Source organism: Eleutherodactylus coqui, chromosome 4 (assembly GCF_035609145.1).
Source record: "Eleutherodactylus coqui strain aEleCoq1 chromosome 4, aEleCoq1.hap1, whole genome shotgun sequence".
NCBI lineage: Eukaryota > Metazoa > Chordata > Amphibia > Anura > Eleutherodactylidae > Eleutherodactylus > Eleutherodactylus coqui.
In genome coordinates, this window is record NC_089840.1 from 116,002,936 (window position 1) to 116,022,701 (window position 19,766).

Below are 19,766 nucleotides of genomic sequence, written 5' to 3' on the forward strand. Positions count from 1 at the left end.
CAGATGTGTGAAGGAAGCCATAGAAAAGGAGCCCATTACTCCAGTGCTGCCGGTCTGGTCCCAGAGGCTCCTGCAGTGTTCACGTGACGCTCATCACTCATATGACCACAAGACACATTCAGTGGCCTCAGCAGTCCCCTTCCATTCATACACATTGAAATGTTGAGGCTAATGATTGGCTACGTTGGTCATGTGAAGGATAAATGACATGTGACCACTGTAGAAGCTTTCAAATATGATCATGGCTGCAGTATTAACTGACAAATTTAATATACACGGTACATACAATATTTAGATGTAGTTGGGTGAAAGGAATAATTGTATTTTTTTTTCCTTTAAGGTTGTTATTCCAATACTGATCTTTCCGCTGTATACTTGGTGAAGTCCAGCCCAAGGAGTCTATATCACCTGATGATGTACTCCAATCAAACCCTATATTCGTGTTGGAAATACTTGATAGAAGCTGTAAGGTACTGTCATAATTGTTAGCGATAACATAGTACATCAGATCATAATGCTCCTTCAATGCTGGTGTATGTAAATCAAATAAACAGTTGTACTTGGACCTTTCGGAAAAAAATTAGCCTAGTGTACTGCCTACTTCTTCCTTCCCTGTATGCTGTTATCTTGGTTTTATTCAGTCTACCTTGTTGAAGAGAATATTTTTCTAATGAATGTATCTAGAATAAACTTAAAGGCACACAGAGGTACAGTATGCAGCTATAGGAGTCTGTGGGTGCCGTATTAAAAGGGTAGTCCCACCAAAATAACCCATTCACTATTCACTGGGGATAACTATCTGATCTGTGGGGATCTGATTACTACAGGTGCTACTCGATCTGCACTGATCAAGAGAACAGGGGTCCTGAGTGTCTCCAGATGAATGGAGTAGTGGTCAAGCATGCACAATACCACTCCATTTACTTCTGTGGGCCTGCCACAGTGAGATTGCAGAGTACTTGTACTGGCAGTACCACTGAAATGAATGGACCGATGGTGTGCACACATGTGACCACTGCTCCATTCAGTCATGCTCAGGAATCCCTTTTCTAAAAATGCCGGAGCTGAGTACAGAGGGCAATAAGCATAGGCGGCATGACAGGGTTAAAAGGGAGTGAAGGGGTTAGCTAATCCAGAGGAATGCTGGGAGCTGAGGGGGAGTAAAGGGGGATGGGCGGTGGTTTGCCGGAAAGTGTGAGAGGAAGAGAGGAGGAGCCAGACCAGGAGCTGAAATGGCCAGGAGAACATAGGCCAGAGCCAGAGAAAAAGAGTGAAGAGAGAAGGTTGAAGTCAGTGGATGTGGCAGCAGGAGAAGTCCCAAGAAGTTCTCGAGGTCCAGTGGAAGATGGGGGTAGAAAGAAGGAAGAACCAGAAGAGGTCGACTGCTTCTTACCCACGATGGAGGCTGTGCTGGTGAGGATCCAGGAGGTGGTGGAGGAACATGGCCAAGAGTGGCTGCAGCGGCTGACCGGCGAAGCGCTGGAGAATGAGCCAGCTACAGGAGTGGTGGGAGAGGAGGCTGTGGAGGGTGCATGCGATGGCGCGGCTGAGCCCCGGGCACACACCTTCCTGCTGGCACCTCATCAGGAGTCCATCCCAGAGCCCTCCAGTTAGCCCCCCTCTCGCAAGTCCACTGAGTAGTGGGGCAGGCCTGGAAGAAATTCCATGCGCAACAGCGCTGCGTCCCGTACTGGGCCCCGTGCTGCGAGGGGGGGCAGGGCCTAGTGCCGGACAGTTGTCAGAAGAGATGGCGTAGGGGGCGGCCTCTTGGGAGTTCCAAGAGTCGAGAGGCCCCCTCGCCACATGGCTGATCATGCAGTAGGTAGCAACCACTGCACAGAGGGAGACAGCAGTGGAGGCAGGCTTGGAGAAGAGGTCGACGGGCGGCAGACAGCAGTGGCCCGGTGCAGTTTGACACCCAGAAGGTTCACGGTGGCTGCGAATACAGCAGAGTAGTCACAGCCAGGGAGAAGCAGGTCAGCGCAGTGGGACAGCGGCGATGAGGACCAGATGGATCGGCTGGAAGACGAATCGACAGCTGGTGGGTGGCCAGGTGAGATACCATCTATGTTTGGTATGTCTAATGTGTTACGCTATACTACCCTTGATATGCCAGCCCGGGTGCCCTAGATCTCACCCGCAACCCCTGTCACTGCCTTCTTGCCTCCACTCCTGGCTAACCCCAGGAGGGCAACTGGGCGGTGGTCCCTAGTCTCACTAGGGACCGAAAGGGTAGAATGCCGACAGAAAAGGCAGATTGTAAATAACCAACACGAACGATACTAAGCAGACCTGAGGCAGACGAATAATAGCAAAGAATAGCAGACAAGATGACAGAAGCAGGAGACCAACAAAGGCAGACTAGCTAGCACACTTAGGGAAACCAATAACTACCATAGCAGTGTTTGCAAGTCTCTGCCGGACCTTTAAACAAAAGCCTCCGCCCAGGGGCGGAGAGAGGGAGACAGCCAACTCCCAACAGAACATAATAAAAGGGAGCTCATGCATGACCGCTGCACTCACGGGTGCGCATGCGCACCACGCCGCGCGCCACCAGCACCACGCGAGCCAGGCACCCGCGTCCCGGGCGTGGGACCTGCACATCGCTGCATGGTAACATAATGTGCTTAGTCAGTTAGCGCCCGTGGGAGGTAGTTTGGGGGGCATTTGCAGGGGAGGGGAGGTGCTTGCGGGTGTGCCAGGCATTGGTGAGAAGATGAGTGCCTTAGTGGGGTGTATGTGGGAGTTCTTACGGCAGCAGGAGTTAGGGTGAACATCATTGCCCATGGCGCCATGAGGCACGCCAGGAAGCAAGTCATCCAGCAGGGAGAGGTTTTCTGTAAGAAGTTAGGCTGGAGGGACTGGGGTAGAGCAGGCGTTGGGCGCGATGGACGTTCGGCCCACCCCAGGGCTGGTTACGGCATTGAACGTGCGAGATAGCGGTTCACCTAGCGGGGAGAGCATCTCGGGTGGAAGCTCCACCGGTAGGGTGGGAGGCACATGAGAGGAGGGAGTCGCAATAGCGGTCCAGATGGAGAAGGGCGGGGATGCGATCCACCCGGATGATAGGGCAAAGGGCAAGGTATATGTTTGCTTCGAGGGGCCCTTGGTGGCTCATTTGTAAAAGGAGGTACGAAGAAAATTTGGAAGGATGAATACATTGAGATATTCTCCCTCTTGCCCTTAAAAAAAAATTCAGTTGGACAAGAGAAAACAGACAGAGTACAAAAAGGAGGAAGAGGAAAAAGGCAGGTGACGTCTCATCCCGCAGACAATCACAAACTGGTTACAGGCTTTTGCCATTTTGGCTAGTGTCATACAGAAAATGGCGCCGGAATGTTGTTCCGGTCTTTTTCTGCTACTTGTAGTCATTCAGGGAAATTTATAGGGTTTATGAGGGGCAGACCTGGCTGCGCTATAATGAGCAGTTCAGGCAGAGAAAAGCGATCCGTCCATCGATTCGATGGGATCAAAAGGATATTGGGTTGTTGCTGAGGGTAATGGCCCTAGTGCGTTTTGGGCTACCATTTCAGGGGGGAGCCGAGTCTTCAATCTCGGCATCCGCATCTGCGTCAAGGGAGACAGGCTGGGGGGAAACAAATTTGACTTTTGTTGGCAGATCAACGAAGGCCAGTGTAAGTTTGGTGCAGGATGCAAGTTTAAGCATGCCTGCTTCCATTGTAGCGCAGGGTCGCACCAAGCATCTAAAAAAAAGGGGGGGCACCGTTTTTGAGAAAAGGGAGGACTCCAGTAGAATTGGCAGAGATGGTGCCATTTCTAAATAAATATCCAGACAGGGAGAAAGGAGTTATTTTTTAAGCGTTTTAGCGAAAGGTTAGTTATTTCTGCTCCTTGCACATAAAGTCTTGTTTTCCATGGAAAATCTGCACTCGGCCCTTGAGTACCCGAGTGTGATGTTAGAGAAACTGGGTAAGGAGGTTAGCTTAGGCTGTATGTCCGGTCCATTTAGAACACCCCCGACGCCCCCTCCTTACAGGATTTGGCGGTGTGCCCGCTGGGTGTAGTCATAAAGGAAGAAACCAAACAAGCTTTGGTTAATTCATCACTACTCCTACCCAAAAGGGGCATCTGTACATGACGGAAGAGACCCTGATATTTGTTCTGTGGTTTACACGTCATTTGACGCTGCATTGCGTTGGGTGCGGACATATGGACACAGAGCTTTACTGGAAAAGGTAGATAACAAATCTGCCTTTTGCTTGCTACCAGTGCTGCTGGCAAGCACGAGGTTATTGGAGTATTTTGGGAAGGAAATTATATGGCTGATTGTTTGCCCATGGGATGTTTCATCTCATGCGTGTATTTTTTGAAGTATTTAGCTCATTCTTAGAGTGGGGGTGTGAGACCCAGTCGGATATCCATTACCTGGGTGATTTTGTGCTTGGGGCGAACAGGACACAACATTAGTGGCTACATTTTAACGGACTGCTCAATGTTTTTGGGTGCCTTTGGCCCCGGATAAGATGGAGGGGCCCACTACGTGTTTAAGTTTTTTCCAGCAGTCGCTGCTGGAAAAACTTAAAGGAGATGTCTCGAGGAAGCAGTTAATTTTTTTTTTTGCCCAGTCCCCCCCATTAAACATACATTACTAAGCCCCCCTGTAAATGACATTCCTAGCTGGTTCGTACTTACCGTTCCAGCGTTTCATTAACTTATAAAAGTTTCCTCAAGATGGCCGCCGGCTCTTTCCCAGTCGCTCGCTGCAGCCCGACGTGCGCGCTCCCGAGACGCCGCCAGCTGTGTCTCCATGGCAACCGGACGCCCCGCAGCCGCCGACCAGACGCCCCGCAGCCGCCGACCAGACGCCCCGCAGCCGCCGACCAGACGCCCACCGCCAGGCAGCAGGTAACCGGCGCTAGCCCCCGGCTCCCCAGCGCTAGACCCTCAGCCCAGGTGAAGGCCCTGGAGCCCAGCGCTAGGTTCCGGAGCCCAGCGCTAGTTCCCCCGGCCTAGCGGCAGCCCCCCCCGGCCTAGCGACAGCCCCCCCATCGCAGCGGCAGCCCCCCCCGGCCTAGCGACAGCCCCCCCGGCGCAGCGACAGCCCCCCTGGCGCAGCCCGGCGCAGCGACAGCCCCCCCCCCCCGACCCATCACTTACCTGGGAGGCTTCTCGGGGCTGCTGGGCTGGGCTGGGCTTCTCCGCTGGGCAGCTCCAGTTTCTGCACCTTCCTCTAACAGAGGAAGGTACAGAATGGCCGCTTCAGCGCGCTCCCGAGCAGTGACAGCTCGTCTGCGCATGCGCAGAAGAGCTGTAGCGGGGAGCACACTGAAGCGGCTCGTGCTGAATGGAGAAGACCGGACTGCGCAAGCGCGTCTAAAAAAGCAAGCTGCCAGCGAATTTAGACGGAACCATGGAGACGAGGACGCTAGCAACGGAGCAGGTAAGTGGAATAACTTCTGTATGGCTCATATTTAATGCACAATGTACATTACAAAGTGCATTAATATGGCCATACGGAAGTGTATAACCCCACTTGGTTTCGCGAGACCACCCCTTTAACTTTGCGTGCATGATATTGCCTATGGGCCGTGTCTTCTGTAGGAGCCACCGCTGGTGTGAAGGACCCGAATCATTTTATTAGATTGGGAAAAGGTCACAAAGGTGGCTTGGCTGTGTGGGCCTCCTTCCTGGAAAGGTATAATGGCAGATTGGTAAGAATGGAGGGAATAAGAAGTGAGAATTCAGATTTGGAGTTATATACGTACATAGCAGGCAGTGGTGGTTTTGGTGCATACTTCCAAGGACAATAGTGTGTGGGGTAGTGGCCCAAGGCTTGGGAACACGCTGACTTGGTACGGAAGCTGGTGTTATTGGATCTTTTTTTTAATAATGGGGGCCATGGCGTTTTGGGGTGCTCACTTCCGGGGCAGGAAGGTGAGGTTTCATGGTGATAAACTGGTAGTGGTTCAGGTAGTTAACATGCTACGGCCTCATCCTCCCCAGTGGTTAATTTGCTGCACCATATGGTGCTAGAAGCATTATCATCGAACGTGCGAATAGTGGCAGTGCACGTTTTGGGGGTGGAGAACTCACTTGCGAATGCTCTCTCTAGTTTCCAGTGGGAGCAGTTCTGGATGCCTGCTCCAGAAGCAGATATGGAGGGGAAGACCTGCATGGTTCGGCTCTGGAACATTGTAAGCGAGCAGTTGGACACCTGATGGGCGTTACTGGCTCGGGGTATGAGGGTGGCATATGATGTGGCCTGGCATGAGTGGGAGGCCTGGATATTACATTGTTGTGCTGCAGACTCTAAGGGTGACAGGGTTTGGGGGGGGGGGTCCTTGTTGAGTTGGCTTGGTATGATTTTGAAGGAGTGGTCAGTAGTATCTGTTTATGGCTTGGGTGGCATTTTGGGGGGTAAGTTGAGACTCTTGAGAAATGTTAAAAATAATTTTTTAGTTAAGCAGGCAGCGGGAGTATTGAGGAGGGGAAAGGTGCGGCGTGATTCAAGGAGCGCGGTATCTTTTATCCTGCTGGAAAGGATGGGGTCGGCGTTAGATACCATATGCATAGATCCTTTTGAGAGAACGTTATTTCAAGGAGTGTTCTCAGTCGCGGTTTTCGGGACACTAAGGATAGGGGGGTTAATTTTGCCTAGAAAAAGGTGGGGGCGGTTTACAGGCAGAGGATATTAGACTGGTGGACGGGAGGCTAGATAGATCAAGGGGGTCGTAGACAGAGGGTGTGCTTTGGAGGGGTTAAAGGGGACTCGGATGTGCCTGGTACGGCCGTGGGAAGATTACAGGTGTAGTGAGGACAGGTGGTGTTCACGAGGTAATAAATTATTCTGTGGTTCTGCTTTTGTTAAAGGTCATCGGCCGGTGTTAGTGTGGAATTTGGGGGCACTCCTACATTTTGTAGGGGGCAGTAAGAGCAGCAGTTAGACTGGAAGGGAGGCAGTTAAGGTTTGGAAGGAGCAAGGCGGTCATTAGGTGGATAGGCTTGAGGGGGACGTGGTAATGCAGGGCCTGGTAATTATATGGTCGTAGAGAGTCCCTAGGAGTAGTTAGAGGGGAGTGAGGTCGGTGAAGGGTGTGAATAAAGCCAAGATAAAGCTAATCAGGGGGGTTTCATGATTTATAGGTTGCAAGGATGACGTGGCGGTTAGGCATGTAGATTTGGAGGCAGGCACAGGAAATTACTGGAGATCAGACGAGGATCACGGAAACGTCATAGGGATAGATTTGTAGTCAAAAGAAATTCAAGAGGGCCTTGAACGAGCTCTAGTGTTGTGGAAGGCGGTGCAGTGAGGGGGTCAAGCTATGTTGGCTGTGGTGGTGAGGGGAGGGGTCCTTGAAGTCAGCAGAAAAGTATGGTGGGGGGAAGGCAGGGGCTGGATAACTACCTTCCCATTTGATTGTTTAATTGGTGGGTCTGTTGCCTCTTTGCTTTGCCAGGTCGGTGCCCTGCAAAGTTGGTGGGTGTGGCTAGCCAGGATATGGCTAGTCGGCCTCGGTGTCGGGAGGCTGGCGACTAAAGGCGAGTTGGTAAGCCTTTCGAGTCAGTTGGTTTCCGATGGGTGATGTGTGTTGGGAAATAGGGTTGCCTGAGTTGGTTATTATTATGCGGCGGGCGGCAGTTACAACTCGGGTGGTGAGGCGACAGAGTGGTACAGGACTCCAAGGATCTCTCCCCAGTTTTTCCAGAGCTTTATAAAATTTTGTTTTATGTTAATGTTGTTTGTTAATAAATATGGCTGCTGTGGCCAAAATTATCCAAAAATAAAATGGTGTCAGTGGTTGCTTTAGGTAAGTGGGGTGAGGAAGGTTTTGAAGGGGAGAAGGCTACAGTGGAGATGACTCCGTTATACCCGGGTCATGTGATTGGGTGTTCCAGCCAGTTGAGGATGGGTTCTTTATGTGGGACAACCCTTTTAAGAATCTACAGTAAGCAGACCACAGTGTGTAGGTAAATAGTAATGTCTGATAATAAGATTTTATTGGAGGGTTTTTAATGTGACCAGTTATGAATTCAAATGGCATAAAGTCTTTTCAGGTATTTATTGGCATTTGCATTGTTCTTATTGCAAATGTTTGTACTTCCAAAACTATATTTACTGAAAGAGTGGCCATAATACTAGTACAATGCAAATTGCTGTATCCATACTTGGGATATGAGAAGCCTGAGAATAGGAAAGATTTGGATGTAGTGGTGTATAAATAATACTAGCACAGGTTAAATTCCTTGTGCTTCCTTTTTGTGGTCCCTCATATAGAACATTATTCTATAGTCATTTTGTAGACCTACTGCAGATTTCTCAGAAATGGTTGACAAAAACGTGACCTGCAACTGAACATTGTGATATGGCTGCAATTGAAGATGGAATTTGAACATTGGCTAAAAGAGCTGTGTCCACATACATAACCCCTTTCAGAACTCGGAGTCTAGACAAGCAGCTGATTTTGATCGAAAATACTGTGGCCCACCATGTACCCCCCACCTCCATCCCTGTCCCTCGCAGCAACAGAAACGTAACATTATGGGATGGCCATTCACATGAAGACTTATCCTTTAATACAAGAACGGCACAAGGTTGCCAGAACAGGACCTTGTGCTTAGTGCCAGGTCGTAGAGATGAGTCCCAAGCTGAAGAATCCTCTCTGAGATTTATATCATAGAAGCATAGAATGGTAGAGTTGGAAGGGACCTCCGGAGTCATCTGGTCCAACCCCCTGCTCAGTGCAGGATTTATTAAATTATCCCAGACAGATATTTGTCCAGAATTTGTTTGAACACGTCTATTTAGGGAGAACTCACCACTTCCTGTGGTAACCTGTTCCACTCATTGATCACCCTCACTGCCAGAAAGTTTTTTTTATAATATCTAATTTGTCTCTTCCCTGTCAGTTTCATCCTATTGCTTCTAGTCTTTCCTTGTGCTAATGAGAATAGGGCTGATCCCTCTGCACTGTGACAGCCCTTCAGATATTTGTAGGGAGCTATTAAGTCTTCTTTTTGCAACTGTTCCTCACAGGACATGATTTGTAGACCGCTCACCATCTTGGTAGCCATTCTCTGAACTTGCTCCAGTTTGTCTATGTCCTTTTTAGGGCGAACACTCACTGGCAATACGATATCCTTGTGATACGAGAGTGAGTGAAAATGCAGGATAATGAAACCAATGATTTTCAATAGTTTCAGTCTCATTTTTTTCCCCACCCCCCACTGGCAGAGGCAGCGCCCAGATGTCATTGAATGACAGATGAGTGCTGGCTATGATTGGAATCCCCTGCCATAGCTGTCACAGCTGTGTCAAGGGAGCGCAATGTACTCCCTATGTTTTCAATCGAGCTAGCACTGCTGCCACTGGCCCCATTGAAAACAATGAGCAATATCACAGATTCTTCTTTGCAATGCGAGTTTACAGTGAAAACATTGCTAATGAGAATGAAAGCATTGAAAATCATTGGTTTCATTATCATGCATTTTCACTCATGCTCACATCGCAAGGATATTGTATCACCAGTAGGTGTTCACACTTAAAGTGGGGTGCCCAGAACTGGACACAGTATTCCAGGTGAGGTTTGATTAATAAAGAGTAGAGGGGAATAATTACCTTATGTGATCTCTACTCTATGCTACTCTTAAAGGGGTTGTCCCACGCCGAAACAGGTTTTTTTTTTTTCAAACCCCCCCCCCCCGTTCGGCGCGAGACAACCCCGATGCAGGGACTGAAAAAAAGAACAGCACAGCGCTTACCTGAATCCCCGCACTCCGGTGACTTCTATACTTACCGGTTGAAGATGGCCACTGGTATCCTCTCCCTCCGTGGACCGCAGCTCTTCTGTGCGGTCCATTGCCGATTCCAGCCTCCTGATTGGCTGGAATCGGCACGTGACGGGGCGGAGCTACACGGAGCTACACGGAGCCCCATTGAGAAGATAAGAAGACCCGGACTGCGCAAGCGCGTCTAATTTGGCCATTCGACCATTTTAGACGGCGAAAATTAGACGGCAACCATGGAGACGAGGACGCCAGCAGCGGAGCAGGTAAGTGAAAAACTTTTTATAACTTCTGTATGGCTCATAATTAATGCACAATGTACATTACAAAGTGCATTATTATGGCCATACAGAAGTGTATAGACCCACTTGCTGCCGCGGGACAACCCCTTTAATACATCCCAGAATTGTGTTTGCCTTTTTGGCTGCATCGCATTGTTGACTCATGTTCAGTCTATAATCTATTAGTATACCCAAGTCTTTTTCACATGTGCTGCTGCTTAGCCCAATCCCTGCCATTCTGTAGGTGCTTTCTTTATTTTTCTTGCCCAGATGTAGGACTTTGCATTTCTCCTTGTTAAATACTATTCTGTTAGTCACCGCTCACTGTTCAAGCTTTTCTAGATCTTTTTGAATACTCTCCCTCTCTTCCCTAGTGTTAGCTATCCCTCCTAGCTTTGTGTGGTCGGCAAATTTGATCAGTTTCCTATTAATTCCCTCCTCCAAGTCATTTATAAAAAGGTTGAACAACACTGGGCCTAGGACAAAGTCTTGTGGTACCTCACTTAATACATTTTTCCACTTGGATGTGCAGCCATTTATGACCACTCTTTGAGTACGATCACTCAGCCATTTGCGAATCCACCTAACAGTTGCCTTGTCAATCCATATTTGGTCATTTTTTCAATAATTATGGTATGAGATACTTTGTCAAATGCAGACAGAACTGGGGATTTGTATACAACACAAACAAACAGATTTTGTGTTCTAGATATAAGTAGCTTTCATTTTATCTCAGCAATGAGGATTAAAAGCTGTTGCCTACGGCAACTAATCACAGCACAACTTTTATTTTACCTCAGCCGTATAATAAATAGCAACCAATCACAGCACAGCTTTCATTTTACCTCTGCAGTATAATATATGGCTAATACATTCACATAGCATTAATCAGCATAGGTGTGCTTCCACATATTTAAGTGTACATTCTAATATCATCTTTACTTACTTAAATTGTCACTTTTTGTATTTCACGCGTTCTGTAGCGTGTTCCCAGGCTATATATATAAATATATACAAAATGCAGAATCTGTTTGTTTGTTTGCATCGTATACAAATCCACAGTTCTGGTCTGATTTGAGTGAAATTTTGCATGAGTGTTCTTCAGCACCAGGCAACGAATACTGGCGGAATTACAAATCGAAAACCCAACGACTTCCCCTGTAATTTTTATTGCAAACAGCAACTAATCAGAGTTCAGCTTTTGTTTCTTGTACTTCTGAGGTAAAATAAAAGCTGCACTGTGATTGGTTGCTATGGCCAATAGCTTTTTCTATTGGACAGCTTCCATAACAGTGCGGTGCTGGGATCATTGCTGTAGCTCACCTTGTATATTCCAGGACTGCTAGTCATAAAATCACTGTGCAACTTGTAGGTATATCTTCTAGTTGGACATAAAATGTAAGTCATGAAATGTTTTGTCAACTTTATACTTAACCAAATAATGTTCCTTATGTTTCAGAGAAGGGAAATGTCAGCCTGAACGAGCTTTTGGGATATCTTCACAAGAAATATTTGAATCAGTTTACAGGTAATTTGCAGACATAGCTTTGTAATAACCACTGTTCACAATAAGGTTTTGTGAATGAATTGTACTTCCAATCCCATTTTATATACCTGAAGTATTCCCTGGTGCATAAGTGCTAAATGAATATGGTTTCATTTTGGAGTAGTGATCAATACCGGTATATTAGAATGCTGATTAAATGGGGCTATACATGTATGGGAAGCTCTGAAAGTATATAGAATAAAAGTATTGGAAGAAGCCAAAGGGGTTGTCACCATGACAAACTGTAAGCTTCCATATTATAAAGAGAAACTAATGGTGAAGCCACCAAACTGAGGGTGCATTCACACGAGCGTAGGCGTATTTACGTTCGCACGTGCGCAGCGTATAATCGCCGGAAAGAACGTTTTTCGGCGATCATGACCAGAGCTAGAAAGCGTATTATCGTTTGTTCCTACTTTGCAAACTATCTTTTCGGCCATCGAATATGCGTTGGCGCGTATTTCGGTCGCGTATGTTCCGGTTTTTTTGGGGTTGCCGTTTTTACGCGCCGTAAAATTGCCCGTGCGAACGAATACATTCGAAACCAACACCTCAGATGGTTACGTATATACGATTGGGCGCAAAAACGCGCCGTTTATGCGCTCGTGTGAACGCACCCCAAGAGATCTGAACTAGTTGTAATGCCTCTTTTTGAACACGTGGATGTGGGTCTTGCAATCAGATGTTATCAGTCAGATATGTGGTGTCAGATGTTGTGAGCTGCTGGAACTTTACAAGTTGGTACTTGTCAGAAAAAGTACTGTGACATCACAAGGGTGTTTCGGTAGGTGAGCAAAGAATTGTTTAACTGGATGTAAAAAACTGTTCTTAGGATTATTTCCCCTCGTCATCCTGACAGCATACACCTGGAGGTTGTCCGCTGGACACCTGTTGGGACAGGAAGCGGAAAAACACAAAAGGTAACTCCCACCACCGGCTCACCAGTGTCTTCCTGTCCCTACAGGACAGTCCAAGCGGAGCCTCCAGGTATATGCTGGAGGTGAACAAGGAAAAAAGAAGACTCCCATGCAGCCTGTCTGCCCCTGGGGGGACGACTGTCTGGTTGGGCTGACAGAGCTTGCGCGGGTGAGACCCTACGAGGGGACCCTCATCCGCAGGATCCACCAGCACTGTTTCCCCTGTGGAAAATCCTCCCCCAGTACGCTGCCCAGAGGGTATTCGTACTGGTAGAAGGAGCCCCGGTACCTGGAGGGCCTGGAATAGAAGCCCGGCGTCTCCAGCGGGGATCCAGCAGCACCAGCAGGCAGAGGTATGCGGGGAATAGCAGGGGCTCGGGGCCGGTCTGGACGGCGTGCGCGCGGCAGCAGCTCCATGCGTTCCTCCTGGTCGGCATCCCTCTGTATGTGGCGTAACGTCAGCGCGGCCGCGTCACGTGGGGGCGTGACCTCGCGTAAAGAGAGCGTGGTCTCACGTAAAGGGGGCGTGTCGGCGCCAAATTTTGAAATTTAAAAGGCTGGATTCCCCTGCATTTCTCCTGTCTGCACCTTTACTGAAAATGTGAGCCAGAGAGGACGCTGAGAGCAGCCTGCTGGTGAGTAGACCTCTTTTGGGTCTTGTACCGGGGTGAGGAAGGAGAAACAAGTATCAAAGTGCTGGAAGTTCCTTTTGCTGTCTCCGTCTCTTTAGGACAGAGATGCGCAAAAGGTTAGAAAGGCCAAAAAGCGAGTGCGCAAATGTCCGGTCTGCTTGCGGCGGCTAGAAGAGGGCCACACCAAGCCACTATGTGCGGACTGTACGGAGAAAGTGGTCCGTGAAGAGGGCTCCTCTGGCATGTCGGACATCCGATTCATGATTCGCGAGGAGATTGAAGCCTATCTCTCATCTCTTTCTCTTCCGCCCCCCCCATGAAAAGGGTGAGGCGGACACGAATAGAAGAGTCTGACTCTGAGGAAGGACTCCTGGAAGATTCTCCCTCAGAATCCATGCCGCCTATGGAGGATGTAAGGAAATACTTCTTTTCATCGACAGACCTGGATCAGCTGTTAACCGCGGTCCGACGCACCATGCAGGTAGAGGAAGAGGTGCCACAGCAGCCATCTTTTCAACATAGACTGTTCCGGGGGCTCCTACCGCAGCAAAAACCGTCATTCCCGGTTAATGACATTTTAAAACAGCTGATCCTGACAGAATGGAAGCAGGCAGAACAAAAATTCTTCCTGTCCAAAGAATTTAAGGATCGGATGGTCTTCACACCAGAAGATATCGAGTTTCTGGAAACCGTCCCTAAGGTGGACCTGGCGGTTGCCAGGGTCTCAGAGAAAGCAGCAATCCCCTTTGAGGACATTTCCCAACTGCGGGATCCACTAGATACCAAAGTGGATTCTGCAATGAAAAAGGCCTGGGAGATTGCTGCCCTGATCGTTAAAGCTAACATCACGGCCACATCTGTGGCAAGATCTATGACGGTCTGGTTGGACCAACTTCAGACGCTGATTTCTCAGAGGGGCTCTAGGGAAAACATCTCCAACTGCCTTCCCCTCCTCCAACAGGCAACTGGCTTTCTGGCAGACGCCTCTATGGAGTCGGTGAGGTTCGGGGCCCGTTCAGCAGCCCTCTCTAACACAGCCAGGAGGGCCGTCTGGGTTAAGGCCTGGACAGGGGATAACGCATCGAAGAACAGGCTCTGTTCCCTGCCCTTCCAAGGACACAGAATCTTTGGGCCTTCCTTGGATACACTCCTAGAGAAGGCATCGGATAAGAGTCAGGGACTACCAACGGAGAAGTCCTTCAAGCGGCCTTCCTCCTCCTACCCTCCTCCCTTTATTCCCTCTAGAACATACAAGGGGAAAGGGAAAACTGGACGCTGGTTCTATCCCAAAGGTGGAAAGGGTGAGAATCTGCCCTCCAGGACCCTACAAGTAGGGGGTAGGCTGAGGGGGTTCCCCCTTAAATGGAATGAGGTGACCTCCAATCCCTGGGCCTTACACCTAGTCTCGGAAGGCTATAAAATTAAATTTTCCTCCCCTCCTTACCGGAGGTTCGTGGTCACCCACTGCCAGTCACCCTCGTCTGCTCAGGCCCTCCAGTTGGGGGTGCAGGAGCTGTTGTCCCTAGGGGCCATCACTCGGGTTCCCACAGGAGAACGGTTCAAGGGGTGCTACTCCCCCTTGTTTCTCGTTACAAAACCTAACGGGTCCTATAGAACCATAATTAATTTGAAATTCCTGAATAAATCTATTTCATATCAAAGATTTAAAATTGAATCGGTGCGGTCAGCAATCCCCTTAATCGCACCAGATAGCGTCATGGCCACCGTGGACTTAAAGGACGCCTACTACCATGTCCCTATACACGCAGATTTCCAGCAGCTTCTGCGATTTGCCCTGGTGATTGATGGGTCAGTCTCTCACTTCCAGTTTACGTGCCTGCCATTCGGGATTTCCTCCGCACCCCGGGTGTTCTCCAAACTGGTGTTAGAGATGGTGGCGGCACTAAGGACTAACAAGGTGTTGATTGTCCCACACCTCGACGATTTCCTGATCATAGCAGGATCAGCTTCAGAACTCCGGTTCCAGGTCAACCTCACACTCCGTCTGTTCGAATCACTAGGCTGGATCATCAACACCGTTAAATCTAGTCTTCTGCCCGAACAAAAGAAAAAATTCCTGGGAGTTATTTTGGACTCACACCGCCAGTGTTCATCCCTTCCCCTAGAAAGGCAAAAAGCAATCCTGGACGAGTGTCGGGCACTTTCTCTAGCCGCCAAAGTCTCCCTTAGGAGAGGCATGAGGGTCCTCGGCCTCATGACATCTTGCATCGGGGTAGTCCCTTGGGCCCAATTACATTGTAGAACCCTCCAAGACTTTATCCTGAGCAACTGGGATAAATCACCCGCTTCCCTGGATCAGATAGTCATCCGTACCCACAAGATAAAGTCCTCCTTGGAGTGGTGGATGCCTATTACCAACCTTGCCAGAGCCACGGTTTGGTACCCCACATCCCCAGTATCCATCTTTACTGACGCGAGTGCAACTGGCTGGGGGGCCCACTTAGGCCGTCATTTCGTCCAAGGGGGCTGGAACCAGGAGGAAGCTACTCAGTCCTCCAACTACAAAGAACTTTGCGCTGTCTGGAAGGCCATTCGGGGCCTTGAGACAGAGATCAGGGGTAGACACATTAAGATCTTTTCGGATAATATAACAACTGTGTCCCTCATTCGCCACCAGGGATCCACGCGGAACCCCCAACTCCAAGACCTGGCGGCGAAAGTTCTCGGGTAGATAGAGCAGCAGACACCTTCCGTCACAGCGTTCCATGTAAGGGGCCCAAAGAACTCCATGGCAGACCATCTCAGCCGCAGGAAGATAGATCCGGGGCAGTGGACTCTACATCCACACGCATTCCAGCTAATTATAGAAAGATGGGGGACACCAAAGGTGGACTTGTTCGCCTCTCGGGAGAACACCAAGTGTCCCCGGTTTTTCTCCAGGGGAGCAGACGGGGGCTCCCTGGGAATAGACGCACTTTCCCAGGCTTGGGATTGGGACCTTGCATATGCCTTCCCACCTATCCCCCTGATCCCTCTGGTCCCTCTGGTCCTAAGGAAAATTCAGGGGTCCCCAGGCTCCGTTTTCCTGGTGGCCCCATTCTGGCCCAGAGACCCTGGTTCCCGCTCCTGGCCGCTCTCTCGACACAGGATCCTCTACATCTGCCGCAGAGAGACGACCTCCTTCAGCAGGGTCCTCTGATATGCCCAAAGGTCCGACAGTTCAGACTGGCGGCCTGGAAGCTGAGCGGGTAAAATACGTGAGCCAGGGCATATCAGAGAGGGTGACTACTACTTTATGTGAGAGCCTCAAAAAAATCCACCAGAGATATATACACTAGGGTGTGGGATACCTTCTCTAGGTGGTTAGGGCATAGTATTCATGACCTCCAACAGCCTGACATTAACAAGATATTGGAGTTCCTACAGGATGGATTAGATATGGGGCTAAGACCTAGTACCCTTAAGGTCCAGGTGGCCACCCTTGGAGCCTTCTTTGACTCCCCCTTAGGCGACCATAAGCTAATTAGGATATTTTAAAGGGGCAGTCAGACTCCACCCCTTTGTAAGGGAAACCATGCCCCCATGGGACCTGAACCTAGTTTTACAGGCCCTCTGCGCACACCCCTTTGAACCCCTGGAAGATCTATCAGTTAAGATCCTCTCCTATAAGGTAGCTTTTCTAGTTGCTATCACATCCACTAGACGGATTGGGGAGATCCAATCCCTCTCTATTAGGACTCCGTATATGACCATCTTCCCGGATAAAATAGAGTTCAGGCATGACCCCTTTTTCCAACCGAAAGTTCTCACAGACTTTCACAGAGAACAGCGAATAGTACTTCCCTCCTTCTGCCAGGAACCCCATAACACCACGGAACAGAGGTTTCATAATCTAGATGTTAGACGAGCAGTCCTGAAGTATTTGGAGGTCACACATTCCTTCAGGAAGTCTAACAACCTTTTTATTCAATTTCAGGGTCCACGCAGAGGGGCCGCTAATAAGGACTCCTTAGCGCGTTGGGTCAGGAGGGCCATAGAAGAGGCGTACAGATCCCAGGGGATTCCACTCCCGGGTAACGTTAGAGCCCATTCCACTAGGGCGGTCGCCTGTTCCTGGGCGGAGAGAGCTCAGGCGAAAACCGACCAGATCTGCAGGGCCGCCACATGGTCGAGCACTCATACCTTCACTAAACACTATCGCCTGGACCTGGGGGCCAGCCGTGATATGGCCTTTGGGCGGAAGGTGCTACAGGCAGTGGTCCCTCCCTAAAGCCCTTGGTTGTTGGCACTTCTCCAGGTGTATGCTGTCAGAATGACGAGGGGAAGACAGGAATTAGGTCCTACCTGTTAATTCCTTTTCTTGAAGTCATCCTGACAGCATAGGGGCTTTCCCTCCCCTTGAGTTATTTTTATTTTTACGTGAAGTAACGTATTGTACTATGATTTCTGTATAAAAAATGATTGGTTAAACAAAGCCGGGTCACTGTAGTCATTTGGTACAAACTGGTGAGCCGGTGGTGGGAGTTACCTTTTGTGTTTTTCTGCTTCCTGTCCCAACAGGTGTCCAGCGGACAACCTCCAGGTGTATGCTGTCAGGATGACTTCAAGAAAAGGAATTAACAGGTAGGACCTAATTCCTGTCTTTTTCTGATTACCTAATCAACTTGTGATTGTATGATAGATCAGAAGAGGACACCGTGACTTTTATGCATTATATGGACTCGATATGGAAGATTTGTGGAAGAGATGTTATACAAGCTTTTGACCTCTCTGCCTTCCGCACCGTCTGTGATATTGGAGGTAATAAAGCTTATTCTGTGTTATACTGAAATATAAACATTACATCAGTGGAGTTTTGTCATTGACGGGTCTTTAAAGGGGTTGTCCCGCGCCGAAACGGTTTTTTTTCATTCAATAGGCCCCCCGTTCGGCGCGAGACAAACCCAATGTATGTGTTAAAAAAAAAAAAACGTTTAGTACTTACCCGAATCCCCGTGCTGCGGCGACTTCTTCCTTACCTTACCAAGATGGCCGCCGGGATCTTCAGCCACGATGCACCGCGGGTCTTCTCCAATGGTGCACCGTGGGCTCTGTGCGGTCCATTGCCGATTCCAGCCTCCTGATTGGCTGGAATCGGCACACGTGACGGGGCGGAGCTACGAGGACCAGCTCCGGCACGAGCAGCCCCATTCACCAGGGAGAAGACCGGACTGCGCAAGCGCGTCTAATCGGGCGATTAGACGCTGAAATTAGACGGCACCATGGAGACGAGGACGCTAGCAACGGAACAGGTAAGTGAATAACTTCTGTATGGCTCATAATTAATGCACAATGTATATTACAAAGTGCATTAATATGGCCATACAGAAGTGTATAACCCCACTTGCTGCCGCGGGACAACTCCTTTAAGTTATTTTTCTATAAATACTGTATCCCATTCTCAGAACCTCATAACTATAGACAAACAGACACTACTTATATCTCCCAGCAGGTACAATATGTCACTGATTACATTTGCTGGAATTTCTTTCCACTGTATCAACCATTGACAAACATGTTGGGGATCCCTCATTCAGAGTTCTTCAGCAGCTGCAGTGTGTAGCATGCAGTTCTGTGTTGCTGCTGATACAACACCTCGTAAAACACCCCAGCTGCTGCAGACCATATTAATCAATACTGGATAGAACTCCCCCCCCCCCCCCTCCCTTACAAAAAAAGGTGTTCAACACAGTATTATGAACATGGCTTATATTGATGGCTTACAACTTTGTGCCTGTACACCATCCTGGAGCTCCTTTGCAAATACTAATGGGAGATTTTACCGTAGGTTTTTCAGTAGGGGTTTATTATCCCAGATTCAAGACTAGTTGATTTACCTGACTTTACCAGGGTTAACTTGGTACAGGTGCTTATGTGTTCACGCAGAAACGTTTATGAAGTATTGATTACTTCAGAGGAACCTAGGAATAAAATATGTATACACATAAAGGAGCATTAGATCCTCCTCAGACTGCATGTACCATTGTTCCTCAAACTCTTCTCACTTTTTACTCTTAAAGGTAATGCCCCATTTTATTTAAATATACCCCCAGACTGGAGGTTGCAGCCCTTCTTAGCCTCCATCCCTGCAGTCCATGGCCACCTCCTTATGTACTTTACAGCCTTTCATTATATGCACATAGAGGTCACTTATATTCTCCTTAGTATATAAACAAAGAGGTGAGGTAGATTCTCCTCAGTGTACAAATCATTTCCCTAGGCTTTATGGTTTCTGAGAAAAGCACTGTCATGTATTGCAGATTTTCAGTTTTTCACGCTTAGAATTTAATATTGAAGGTGCAACCACTCTACTATTAGTACATAAAGAATAGTCGTGGGAAATTTCATGTTTAAGCAGTTCAAATGTATTATTAGTTACACTACATAGGGGGTCTTTTACTTTTGCACTTAGAATTAAACAATGAATTTGTGACCCCATTTACTTTTCCTACTTACGACCAAAAGAATGTTTGTGCCAAATTTCACGTTTGTACAACATCGGGAAGTTAGAGAATTAGATTAGGTACAGACCATAGGGGAACACTTATTTTTGAATTTGGTAAAAGTAAAGGGGTCACAACTTGATTATTCAATTCTAAGTGCAAAAGTAAATGACCCCCTATGTTACGTAACTTCCCATGGTTGT

At 48.5% G+C, this 19,766-nt stretch overlaps 1 protein-coding gene across 1 annotated transcript in view; it reads left to right on the forward strand.

Moving 5' to 3' along the window:
• Positions 1-343: 343 nt before the first annotated feature.
• The window catches only part of LOC136624715 (acetylserotonin O-methyltransferase-like), a 37,135-nt gene continuing 17,712 nt past the window's right edge, over positions 344-19,766 (forward strand). Inside the window, exons 1-3 of the mRNA XM_066598658.1 lie at positions 344-470; positions 11,485-11,553; positions 17,763-17,881. Coding sequence (XP_066454755.1) covers positions 412-470; positions 11,485-11,553; positions 17,763-17,881 — 247 coding nt within the window. The 5' untranslated portion in view covers positions 344-411. The remainder of the gene's footprint in view (positions 471-11,484; positions 11,554-17,762; positions 17,882-19,766) is intronic.